The sequence below is a fragment of the Myotis brandtii genome, unplaced genomic scaffold (genome assembly GCF_000412655.1).
Source record: "Myotis brandtii unplaced genomic scaffold, ASM41265v1 scaffold260, whole genome shotgun sequence".
NCBI lineage: Eukaryota > Metazoa > Chordata > Mammalia > Chiroptera > Vespertilionidae > Myotis > Myotis brandtii.
This window is the reverse complement of record NW_005359881.1, coordinates 1,411,126-1,424,519: the sequence shown is the minus strand read 5'-3', so window position 1 is coordinate 1,424,519 and position 13,394 is coordinate 1,411,126. Positions and strand designations below refer to the sequence as shown.

General features: G+C 43.5%; 1 protein-coding gene across 1 annotated transcript in view; it reads right to left on the bottom strand.

The window, feature by feature from the left end:
* Positions 1–45: 45 nt before the first annotated feature.
* TBX20 (T-box 20) overlaps positions 46–13,394 on the bottom strand; it is a 161,136-nt gene continuing 147,787 nt past the window's right edge. Inside the window, exons 8-9 of the mRNA XM_005868099.2 lie at positions 1,923–2,032; positions 46–416 (exon numbers count right to left, since the gene is read on the bottom strand). Of these exons, the coding sequence (XP_005868161.1) occupies positions 76–416; positions 1,923–2,032 (451 nt within the window). The 3' untranslated portion in view covers positions 46–75. The remainder of the gene's footprint in view (positions 417–1,922; positions 2,033–13,394) is intronic.

The following is a 13,394-nucleotide window of genomic DNA, read 5'->3' as shown; positions in this document are numbered from 1 at the left end:
CACCCCCCACAGCCTGTCCTCCGTTCCATACCCACTGGCACATTCTGGGTTGGGATTCTCCTGCTTTCAGAAGAGTCATACGAAAGGCGTCATCACGGCGGAGGAGTGGCGCAGTCCCTGGATGGCGGCGTAGGGGCCCTGCTGGAAGTAGTGGTGGTACCGGGGCATGTGGAAGGAGGGGAAGGTGGGGCCGCTCCCCTGCATGGAGCTGGCGAGGGCCGAGGGGGTCAGAGGCATCCCCAGGCGGCTGTATGGCGGCAGAGAGCCCTGGATGGGGTGAGGAATGGGCGTTGCTATGGACGCTGTGCTGGTGCCCAGGGCAGTCAGGGACTGTGGGTGCTGAAATCCAGGGAAACTGGACGAAGAGGACACCCAGGAGCTGAGAGACAAGTTGTCGGATGTGGTAAAGGCTGACCCTGAAAGGGGGAACAACGCGTTAGACTGGAAACTCGACGTCAAGGTGCAAACCGAGAATTACACAGGGTGTCCCCCAAAAACGTATACACGCTGTAAGGGCTGATAGCTCAATTTTAAAAATGAAATACATTTTAATAATCGCTGTCTTACTAATGATTCAAGGTATGTGTATATATTTTGGGGACACCCTGTATCATTTATCTGTAAGGATCGTATTTCTTACTTTAAGAAATGTGTCCCAGATCTAGAATTCAAAAAGACAAACATGTCAACCAGGAGGCACATCTACCTTTCCAGAAACAAAAGCACTTATAACATACGGACCAGAGAATTCCCTAAACAGAAAAAGACAACTCCTCAGACGGCCTGCATACTCCCAGAGTGGCCAAAACATCAGCTTCTACCTCAAGGGCGTGGACTGATTCCCTTCGAAGCAGCTGCAGGTAGCTGACACCTGTCAGAGCCTCGGAGGCCTCCCGTAAGGAGGGCGGGGCAGGGGCGTCTCCCAGAGCTACGGGGCTTCCAAAGCCTTTGAGAGAACCCATGAGCGTTCCCTTTTCCTTTTTTTCTTTTTCCAGCTTCCCCAGTTCTTTATTAGCTATTTGACAACTTACAAAGTAACTCTTTCTTACATCGCAGCATCCAGAGGCCTAAAGGAGAGTTGACATTAAATTTTCCCATTGGATAATTTCTAGTCACGTGTTTGGGTGTAGTTTTTTTTGTTAAAATATCTTATTGATTTTTTTTTTTTTTACAGAGGTGAAGGGAGAGGGATGGAGAGTTAGAAACATCGATCAGCTGCCTCCTCTTGACCAGAATCGAACCTGGCACCCTTCAGTCCGCAGGCTGACGCTCTATCCGCTGAGCCAAACCGGTTAGGGCTGGGTGTAGTTTTAAGAGACGCCCTATTTTTTGACGGAGTGTGCGCTTTCTATGTGATGGGCATTAAAATATGACAGAGGGCGCTCTGTCCCTGCAAACACCCCTGTGCTCCGGGCTGGGCACCCTCCCCGGTGCAGAGGGCTCCTCCCTGGGCCTTTTCAACAGAGGAACTTCCAGTGCCCCTCCCCCTCCCCCTGGGGCCACTGCCTCTCCATAATGCCCTGCACGGGGAGAATCTTCTTTTAAAGTGTTTCCAGTTTTAGCCATTATCCTCACGAGGTATTCCTGACCTGAGTAGGACAGATTTTCAGATTATAAAACCAAGCGTCAGAAAGACTCAGGGACCGCCCCCAAGCCCTCCCGCTGTTTGGTTAGGTCACAGACAAGTAACCCAGGCTCAAGATTCTTCTACTAAACGTCCAAAGCCCAGGAAACCTTTGGGCAGCATCATCTCTTAAGACTCAAGGGCAGAATACTGAACGCCAAGCCCTCAGAGGCTGTGCCTTCCTGAAATACTTTGGGGCCAAGGGTACCCTGAGGTCCAGGCCTCATCCTGCACCTGCCTCTCTCCCTTGGGCGCTGGGCACTGGACTCCCAGCAGTGGCACCTCCGGAGCACCTTACCTCGGGTCTGCGCCGTCTGCACCTCGTCCCCCAGCACGTCCTCTTCTCCGTAGGTGCGGATGGGGGAGCGGGCGTAGGAATGCTTCTGAATGAGGCTCTCCACGCTCTCCCTGGGGGAGAGAGCAACATGCCCAGTAAAAGGAAAGGCAGGTACTCAGGGAGCAGAGGGGTCTCACAGGTATTTGCTAGTCAGGAAAACCAGTGTCTCAGCCAAAAGACCTCCTTCCGGGAAAGATGACACTCAGAGCATTTACAAGTGAGAACTGTGGAGACAGCTGTAACCAAAACTCAATAATCCATGCTTAACGAGGGGGGAGGCTAGAGGGGAGAGAGAGACAGTAAAAAAAATGTGTAGCATATCAGATGATGACAACAGTGCTGCAGAAAAAATAAAATGCAGCAGGATTAGCGATAAGAACTGTAACTGTGAGGATTAAATGAGACACGGCATTTGAGTTGCCCAAAACAGTGTCTGGCATGTAGGAGGTACTCAGTAAATGCTAGTGATTTATAAAAGTATAACTAAAACAGGTAAACATGTTTTATTGTCTTAGATTACATTTTCTCCAATTTAATTCTACCCATCTGAATAATCCTAACTCAGAATCATATGATCCAAGTAAGGGGATTTTTCTCGGTGAATGGAAGCTGACGGCAGCAGAGAACTTGACTGGAATGGTCTCTGTGATTCTTTTATAAAATTGTATCTCCCCTAAGAGATAAAATGGTCAGCTTCAGTGAGTCTGTATCACTTGTTTAAGAGTGTAACCTACTTTTTATTTTTTTTAAATATTTTTTTTTATTGATTTTTTACAGAGAGGAAGGGAGGGAGATAGAGAGTTAGAAACATCGATGAGAGAGAAACATCGATCAGCTGCCTCCTACACACCTCCTCCTGGGGATGTGCCCGCAACCCAGGTACATGCCCTTGACCGGAATCGAACCTGGGACCTTTCAATCCGCAGGCCGACGCTCTATCCACTGAGCCAAACCGGTTTCGGCTAACCTACTTTTTAGAATCCCTTAAACACACTTGTTGAATCCCTTGAGTTAGACTTGTTAAAATGAAAATATTTTATCACTCAGAAAGGGGTACCAGTAAATATATTAAATGGAATAATGTTAGGTATGCTAATAAATATATGAAGGAAAAGGAAAATTTGGCATGACATGGACCCTAATTAATCCATTTGCCACTTATCCTACAGGGTGTCCTCAAAAAAAAATGTACACACACACTGAATAATTTTAAAGGCAGTGTTGCTTCATTTCATTTTCAAAATTGAGCTGTCAGGTGTTAAAGGGTGTATACATTTTTGGGGGGACGCCTGTATTTTAATCTTTGTATGTCCACATGCTAATAATGTTGGACCCCCACAGCCTGCACAGACGATGTCACTTTACTCAAGGACTTAATTCACTACAGTGTTGGAGAGGGACTGTCTTCTTGGGTAACCTGGGTCATTAAGAAAAAAGTCAAGTGAACTGAGCAACCTTAATGAAATGACAACCCTTACTAACAGGACATTCAAGTCCATGTCCTGTTAGTCTGAGCCTCGTGCCAGGCTGCTAATATATGTGGTTATTTCACATGAGGAAAGAACTTGCTCCCAATACCCTAGACCAGCCGTGGGCAAACTATGGCCCGCGGGCCAGATCCTGCCTGTTTGAAATGAATAAAACTAAAAAAAAAAAAAGACCGTATCCTTTTATGTAATGATGTTTACTTTGAATTTATATTAGTTCACACAAACACTCCATCCATGCTTTTGTTCTGGCCCTCCGGTCCAGTTTAAGAACCCATTGTGGCCCTCGAGTCAAAAAGTTTGCCCACCCCTGCCCTAGACAGTATTTTCTCTTTGCACAGTCAGGAAGGAACAACCATCCGTGGGCCTGTTATGGATGGTGTGTCGCTGAAGCGTATTCCTCTTCCCATCTGAGGCACATCAACTGCTCAATCCGAGCATTTAGCTTGAAAGCAGTTTAGCATCTGCTCGACACACACACACACGAAAAATCATTTTCCGAACAACACAATGCATCATGCCTGGTGAAACATGGTGCTTTTCTAGAAGAGGCACATTATATTCATTTTGTCCTTGGTAGACCACTGGTACTGTTGCTTATTCGCGTCTCCAGGAGGGAGGAAAGGGGGATTTTATCGAAGTGATTTACTTGTGCCGGCCGGGGAGTGAACTGCAAGCAGTGGCAGTTCTTATACAAAGGATGGCCTAATTGAGTTACTGCCTTTTAAGTGATTGAAAACAGTGGTGCATATCAGGGCCATCTCTTCAAAGACGTTACGAAGAGTAGACAGCCCTTGCTGTTTATGTCTAACCCCAGTTTCCAGCAAAATGAAAAGTGCAAAGAATCTGTTTGGCCTGGAAAACAACAGGGAAGATTTCTAAAATACTGTATCCTGAAAACTAACAATGGCTCACCTAACGGGTTAAGTGATTTAGGTATTGCAAGCTATAATAGTGCCTTGTAATGCTCAGTGCTGTTATATCCCAAAGCTAGAGATGGTAGTTTTAATAGACTCACTTTGGATTTAACAGATAAAAGAAACGGGTACTATCATTGAAGGTCAGCCTTTCTAATATCTAAGACTGAATTACTTCTCTAGCAGAAAGAGAACATCAGCCCTGGCCAGTGTGGCTCAGTTGGTTGGGTGATATCCTATGCATCGAAAGGTTGCCAGTTCCATTCCCGGTCAGGACACATGCCCAGGTTGTGGGCTCGATCCCCAGTAGGGGGCGTGCAGGAGGCAGTCAATCGATGTTCTGTTCCCACAGCAATGTTTTTCTTTCTCTCACCCTCTCCCTTCCTTTCTCTCTAAATACCAATAAAACTATTTTTTAAAGAGTACATCATATCTTAGGTATTTTTTAAACATTTCTTCTGACTACTCTGTAGCCATCAGTTCCAAGAGTAACATGTGAGAGGCACAGTCATGTTCAGAAGGTGGGCAGGACGGCGGGTAGCTACAGTGCCTATGCTGATCCTGCCAAAATGATCAGAACCATTTGAAGTCATTTCAACTATCTGCTCAGACTCCAGATAAGCAGAACCAACAGACTCTGCCCGTTTGGAACTGACTGCCCTTCCTCTGTCTTTGAAACAGGAGAGCAGATCCCTCCTTGAACAGGACGTTCCTTCTCCTCCCCAGCTCCTCTGCACCAGCAGGTACCTCACGCGTCCTCCTCTGCTGCACGTACCAGATGGATGGCAGTCGCGTGTTTGCGTGAGTGTCTGCTGCTACCCTGAGGGCCTCGGGACCAGCAGAGAACAGCGCTTTCTCTATCAGGCACTGGTTCCCACACTTTAGTGTTACGGACTGAATGTCTGTGTCCCCTCCAAGACCCAGTGCTGAAATCCTAATCCCTGCAGTGGTTCTCAACCTTCCTAATGCCGCGACCCTTTAATACAGTTCCTCATGTTGTGGTGACCCCCAACCATAACATTATTTTCGTTGCTACTTCTTAACTGTAATGTTGCTACTGTTATGAATCGTCATGTAAATATCTGACATGCTATATGTGTTTTCCGATGGTCGCAACTCACAGGTTGAGAACTGCTGCAATGCGATGCATTTAGGACAGTGATGGCGAACCTTTTGAGCTCGGCGTGTCAGCATTTTGAAAAACCCTAACTTAACTCTGGTGCCGTGTCACATATAGAAATTTTTTGATATTTGCAACCATAGTAAAACAAAGATTTATATTTTTGATATTTATTTTATATATTTAAGTGCCATTTAACAAAGAAAAATCAACCAAAAAAATGACACGCGTGTCATAGGTTCGCCATCACTGATTTAGGAGGTGGGCCTTTGCAGACAATTAGGTCTCAGGGACGGAGCTCTCCTAAATGGGATGAATGGTCTCATAAGAAGAGACGGGGGGCTTGGTTTGGTTCCTTCTTCTCAGCCAGGTGAGGACACAGGAGAAGATGGCTGTGTGTGAACCTACACACCCTGAATCTGCCCACACCTTGATGTGGGATTTCCTGGGTTCCAGAACTGTGAGAAAGAGACATCTGTGTGAGCCATTCGGGCGATGGCATTTTGGTCCTAGCAGCCCAAGCAGACTGAGACAGTGTGCATCAGGATTACCTGGAGGGCTTGTCAGAACAGGTGTCTGCCCGACCCTAGAGTTTCCGATTCAGTAGGTGTGGGGTAGGCCTGGGATGGTGACATCCAGGCGTTTCCAGGCGATGCTGCTGCTGCAGCTGACCTGGGGGCCCCCCTGGGGAACCCCCCAGCTAGCAGCTAGGAGCATGCTTGCTGCAACCCACTTAGCTCAAATCCCAGCTCTCCCACTGGCCAGCTGTGTGCTCGTGGGCAAATTACTTCATTTCTCCAACCCTCAGTTTTCTCATCTGTGAAATGAGGACATTAATATGACCTAGCTCTAGAGTTATTATTAAGAATTAATGAATGAACAGATTGTATTTTGTACCTGGAATGTAATCAGTGCTCAGTAAGTGCTTATAGATAACAAAATTCAATGATAACTGTTATTATTGAGGATCCAGGTCCCGTGTCCCTAACGCTGGTCACATAATCATAATCATTTTAGATGAAACTGAGACTTCCAGTCGCTCCAAAGTGCCAGGCTGCGTTCAAACCAGCCTATAATATATACATGTCAGAGACGAAATTAGATAAAAAGTAAATGTTATTTCAATTTACATTTTAACTTTCTCTCCTAAATATGGACCCAGAAAAAACTGTGTCCTGGGAGAAAATGTCAAATCCATTAAAATCAAATCTAACTTATAGGAAACAAAATATTTCCAGTTGTTCTTGCTCATCAATTTGCTCATCTTTGCATCATGTCTTGCTGGGCCTTTGTAAATAACTCCTCGTCACAATATTTTTCTAAAGATTTATGCAGATAATTTTATAAATTACTGGGAGACGATATATCAATATTTATAGCTTCCACAAAGTACTTAATAAATGAAAACTTTAGATAATACCACTTGAAATGTATTATAAATCATTAATTTTAATTTGAAAACGGAAATATATTATGCAATCCATTTCGGAAAAACAAAATAAGTCTAAATTAATCTTTGAAAAAGCTTTTAGACTTTTATTTTCATTTATCTGACTCAGTCCTGCTCGTTTTTCTTTTCAGTAGTAATAGACAATTCTGATTTTACTTTATCATTAGCAACTTAAGTAAACTACACTGAATAAAACAAAAGCTGTTACGTTTCATTTCCTAAGTCTCACGGCTGACAACCAGAAGAAAGGTCTCAGGCAAAACACGGGTCACTCGACTTCTAAATCAACTCCAGTGACTGTGAGGCGGGAAACAAATGTCCTTCAGACACAGAAAGGCCGACACGAGCCAGGGGAAAAGGAGGGCAGGTGACATGAACTGGGAATAACTGCCCCCCTACCTGGCACACTGGTTTGTCTGACACTTTTATAAACAAGTGCTTCCTCCTGGAAGCGGCCGATGAATGAGCTGAAGTGCAGAAACACGGCTTCGCTAGGTAAAGGGATTTTGCAGTGAGCACTTCCATCATTTGAAAGAAAAAATTAGTTCCGCTAGAAACCATCCCTTCCTTTTTGTCATTTATTTGGTTAATAGATTTTATTTAAAAGCAGACTTTAATAAAATTAGTTCCGCTAGAAACCATCCCTTCCTTTTTGTGGTTATTGTCATTTATTCGATTAATAGATTTTATTTAAAAGCAGACTTTAAGCCGGCGACCAAACAAAAATTGCTCTCACTGGATGCATGCAGCCTCTTATACCGAGTCTACCTTCACTGGGGGTGATTTTTAAAGAAAAAGCTTCTTTTCTAAGAAATTAAGTGATCAGACTCGTTCTCTGCAGCTGGGCTTTCATTTCTTCTACAGAGAGAGGGTGTGGGGAGCTGATGGGCTGGGTCTCTAAGACTCGTCATGGCTCTAGTGATTTATGAACCTATAAATGTAGAAACCAACGTAAAAAAAATTTAACTATTTTGAAAAAGTCCAATACTGGTTGCAAAGAACCCTGAGTTCTAACTCCAAATCTGGGAACTAACTGAGCGACTTGGGCAAATGGCTTGCACTCTCTGGGCCCTCATTGGTAGAATGACAGAGGTCAACGGGATGGCTCCCCACATCATTTCAGCCTCGAAATAACGCTTCCTACAAAGCTCAATTCCCTGCGCAAGTTTAAACACAGTATGTTAGGGCACACTCTAGGATGCCCCAAATAAAATTTAAAATATTCTCCTCACGTTTTAGTCTGTGTTTAAGGAAGAATAAACTGTATACCAGCAATTGAAGTTATTTTTATTTAGGCACAATTGGGATATTATATGTCGCTCATTAATCCCAGAGAGAAAATTCAATTTTAAACTCCTTGCTTTCTGCCTCTTCATTCTGAGCGACATGGATTCCCAAGGCCCGACCCTCCCAGCGGAGGTGACGCAGACACCCACTGCCCCCCCCCCCGCCCCATGAAGCTGTGGCTCCTGCTGCAGAATGTGGGCCCCGGGGACCTCGTGGGGCACAGGGAGCAGCCGCCATCCCAAGGGCAGAGGCCACTGTTACTAGCTTTCCCCAGTTGCTATCTTTCGTACATTTACTTCCGAGTAGCTTGCCTCTCAGAGTAGTGGCTGCCCTGAACATCCAGGGGGTTTTGCTTTGGGAATGTTATTTTTTCAGCAGATTTCATTGAAAGTAATAGTATACTATTACTTGGATTTTATCTTCAAAGTGCACATGCGCAAATGCGTGGCTGGAGGGGGGATTCTGAGAGATGGAGGCTCACATTTTACAAGTTTGAGCACTTGCTTCTTACGCATTTCGAGTATTGTATTATTCTGCCATTTTAAAATGCCAATCTGGAAAATAGTAAAAAAGCATTTTCTGAGTCCTTACCAACACACTGGATAGACGATGTTTTAGGACTCTCGCTAACACCTACTTCCCCAAACGCCTCCTCCACTGCTCCCTACAGGCCTTGCGTGTTTCTAGCACCCTCAGGGAGAAAAACTGGGCAGCCTCTTTTCTATTACTCATAAGAGACTAGACGACGGACAAAAATAACCTCGACGATGAAACCTGCAGACTCTTTAGAAGGATGCATCCCCCCGCCACCCTGTTCTGTCATCTCTCTCTGGCTGGGACTACAGCTGCTAAAATGACCCTCAGAGTGCGCCTCAGCCATCGCTGGACGACAGGCAGGATGAATGTGGGCACAGAGCCCATCCCGCCGGCTTTGTCAGAGAGCATCACCACATGGGCCTCGACATGAAGTTCTCCGTTCCTTCCTTTTAACCCGGAAAGAGGAAGAATCATCCTGAGGAGGCCACAGTTCTGGGCAGGCGTTTTCCCGGCTGCCAACATTCCCACCGCCCCTGGGAGCTCTAAGCCGGGATCAGCAGAGTTTCTCGTAAGGGCCGGACAGGAACTATTTTAAGCTTTGCAGGCCTCATGGTCTCTGTCAGATACACTCAGCTCTGTCTCTGCCGCACAAAGGCCGCCACATACAGTATACAAACTGAAGCCATAGCTGCGCTTCGATAAAACTTATTTATAGACAATTCCATTTAATTTCATGTTATTGTTGCTTGTCACATAGTATCTTTGAATAATTCTATTAAAATGGTTTTTATATTTTTTCAGCCGTTTTAAAATGTAAAGACCATTTTAGCTTGTGTGCTGTCCCAAACAGAGAGGGATGTACTAACCCATACTCGAAGCCATTTCCCGGCTCAGAGGTGTGCCCGCCGACCCCCCGCTACCCCTAAAACCTTCGGCCCCAGGTACTCTACAAGCCCGCCTAGAGCTGAATCAGAACCAAACTCCACTTTCTTTCTTGCACCTCAGTCATGAGGAAAGGCCTAGAATTATCCAAAAACTGTGAACCTCTTTATCAAATCTGCCAAAATGCTTGCTGCTCCGTGGCTGGGTGTCGATAAGACTCCTGTCGGTTCCCAGAAGAGTAGATTTGCAACTCACTCTGCTGACATTTCCTTCCTCATCTAAACTAACAGAGTGTTGTTGAGTTCGGAGCAAAAAGGCCTGATTCCCACTGGGCGTGTGTCCAGATGTCCTGTGTTTGAAAGTGTTATTCAATGCCAGGGCATTTTAAACATATTTTGTAGAGACTCTCAGTATGAATTCTGAACCAATGTGCTGAGATAAGCCTATGCATTTAATTCTCTGCCCCACGGACAGGACTGAGAAAGCAAGGGGAGCTCAGGTAATTGGGGAGAGTGCCAACTCCTTATTTAGGTATTTGAGCCACAAGCAAGAAAGGAGGGAAGCATCAGCCAGCATGCCATTCGTCTGTGGAGAAGGAGAGCTACCTGGGGGGGCGAGGGTGGGGGGAGAGACGACAAGGCCTCAGCCTCACCTGAACCCACCCCGAAGCAGCCAAGGTTGATGATAAAGGCAGATCTTGGAGCAGCTTTAAGAAGACCCTGTATTGCCCTAGCTGGTTTGGCTCAGCAGATAGAGTGTCAGCCTACGGACTGAAGAGTCCCAGGTTCGATTCCGGCCAAGGGCACATGCCCGGGTTGTGGCTCCATCCCCCCACCCTCAGTAGGGGGCACGCAGGAAGCAGCCAATCAATGATGTTTCTATCCCTCTCCCTACCTCTCTGAAATCAATAAACATATAATAAAAAAAAACTTAAAAAAAAAGAAGACCCTGTATTGTTAAAGCAAGGACTGTAGTCATGAAAAGGACACAATCTGGAAATGTATAAGTACAGTTGGAAATGGTGGAGAAAACAGTCACCACGTTTTAAGAGAACTCAGTAAAGGTGGTAAACCGAATGCTGGATGCTGCAGAAAACAAAATCAACCAATTAGAAGACTCATAAGAAATTCTCCCAATATCTGTAAAAAGTAAAAGAGGTGAAAAATGCTAAACAATAAATAAGAGAAATAGGACATAGAGTTAGGAGATGTAACATATGTATAATAGGAGTTTTATAAGTTCTGAACAGAGAGGACTAATTAGAAGCCTGGAGGAGGAGGAGGAGGAGAAGGGAAAAAAAGAGAAAAATTTTCTGAGCCCAATAATGACTTGAGTTTTCAATTCAAAGGGCTTGATTATATTGTAAACACCAATGGGGGAAAAAAAATCTACATTGCATTTAATTATTTTTTATTTATGGAAAATCATATTCTCATATTTTCAGTTCATTTTTTTTTTGTTTTATCTGAGCCCATGAACACAACCATCAAGACTACAAGAAATCCAGTGGGAATTTTGAAATTAAGTTATTGTTCTTGAGAATATCAGATAAATTTTCACATTCTCTGGTCTAATAGAAGCTAAAATTGTTATCTCTAATAATGACATTTCAACTCAGATATGATATATATCCAAATTTGTTGCCAATTCTTAACTTTTCTAACAAAAGAGAAAGTTCTGAGCAAGAGTGATGTGGTCCAACTTTCTTTCTTTGACAAGATCATTCTGACTGGTGTACTGAAAATGGACTGAAGGGCAGAAAGAGTGGAGGCAAAAAGGTCAATTAGAAATTAATGTAATACTCTAGGAATGAGATGAGTGTTCTGGGTGAGTGCGGTGGTAGCAAGGGAGATGGTGAGAAGGAGCTGGACTCCTCTGGGTCTAGTTTGAAGGATGAGCTGACAGTTTGGATGCGGGCAGTGAGAGGATAGAGGAGCCCCGATTCCTCCCAGTGTTTGGCCCGAGCCACGGGAAGGGTACAGCTGTCAGCAGCTGAGATGGGAGGCGCAGGGAGGAGAGGTATGGAGAAGAGAGATGCATCTGTTTTAGAATGTGTGAGATTTGAGGTCCCTGTATGGGGAGAGGGGGGAGTAAAAGAGACAGCCAGTCAGATCTTTAACTCTACTGAGACCAGAACCAGAAATGCAAACTTAATAGTAGTCAGCATATAATGGTATTTAAAGTCATGAAACTGGGTCAAATCACCAAGAGGAGGAGCAGACTGGGAAGGGAAGTGGTCCAAGGACTGAGGCCTGGCACACATCACTGTAAACAGGTGGAGGACAAGAGGAAGAACCAACAAGGAGGGAGAGAGAAAGATAGCCAATGAGGTAGAATAAAAACCAGTAGAGTAGGGCAGTCTTGGGAGCCAAAAGAAAAGAGGGAGAAAATGGACAACTGTGTCAGACCTAGCTGATAGGTCAAGTAACATGAGGCCCGAGAACTGACCACTGGATTTAGCAATGGGGAGGCCATGGTGACCTGGACAAGGGTGGACTGGGGGAGTTATGGGGATGGAAGTCTAAACGGCAAGGTAGAAGAGATAAAGGGAAGAGAGGGATTGGAGAAGAGAACACACACAACTCTTTTTAAGGAGCTTTACTGTAAGAAGGAGCAAAAGCTGGATCAAATGGGATCAAGAGAAAGTTGTTTTTCCTTAATGAAAGAAACATCAGGATATTTGATGATGCAAAAGAGAAGGAAGTAGTGACAAAAAATTTTTAAAAATTAAAAAGCAAGTAAAAGAAAGCAAACATTTTGTAAGTATAGCAATATAAGATTTAGACAAAGTAGAATTAAGACAAAAAGCATTAAGTGGGATAGAAGTTAAATATATATTTGATAAACTGTGGGATAAACTAAGAAAGTAAAGAAGTATTCGCCAAAATACTGCACCCAGATGAATTTATGAGCACGATTGTAAAACCTTCAGGTAAAGGATCACATCTTTGCTATTTAAACTGGTCCAGACAACAAAAAGAAGGAAAATGTATTTCAGCTCATTTGAACAGATTAGCAGAAACCAGATACCAAAATCTAACTGAGAAGGCAAGAAGAGACAAAGTCAAATCTGTTATAAAGAGTGACATAAAAAGTCTTAACAAAATCAGTAGATTAAAGCTAGAAATGTACTATAAGAAAAAGAGATACAATCTAGACAGGATTTATTCCAGGAATACAAGAATGGCTCAACATAGACAATATAACTATAATTAATTATACTGTTATTTAAAAGTATAAAAGTAATTAAAATAGTCTCATTAGATATTAAAAGAGCATTTAATATAACTCTAAGTAACATTCAAGATAACATAAAATTCTTAATTTAGGCACAGTGGGGCATTACCTCAATATAAAGATACCCATCTGAAACCAATGAAAATCATGTTATGAGAAAACACTAGAGGCATGACTAAATAAGTCAAAAACAAGAAAAAATGCTATTATCATTACTTTTCAATAGTGTCCTGGAAATTTTAGTCAGTGCAATAAAACAAGAAAAAGACATTTTAAAAAGTATAATTATTAGAAAGAAAAATATAAAATTATCATTTTTATAAATGATATAGCAATCTAACTGGAAAACTCAACAGACTAAAAGGAAACATTATTAAAACTAGTATTTTTAAGTTGAGTAAAATGGCAGGATGCCAAAGACATATAGGAATCAATAGCTTTTTACAGACTAAACTGGGCAGATTTCTAATGAAAAATTCTATTTTCAAAAGCAAGTCATTTCCCCGCCCCCCACCC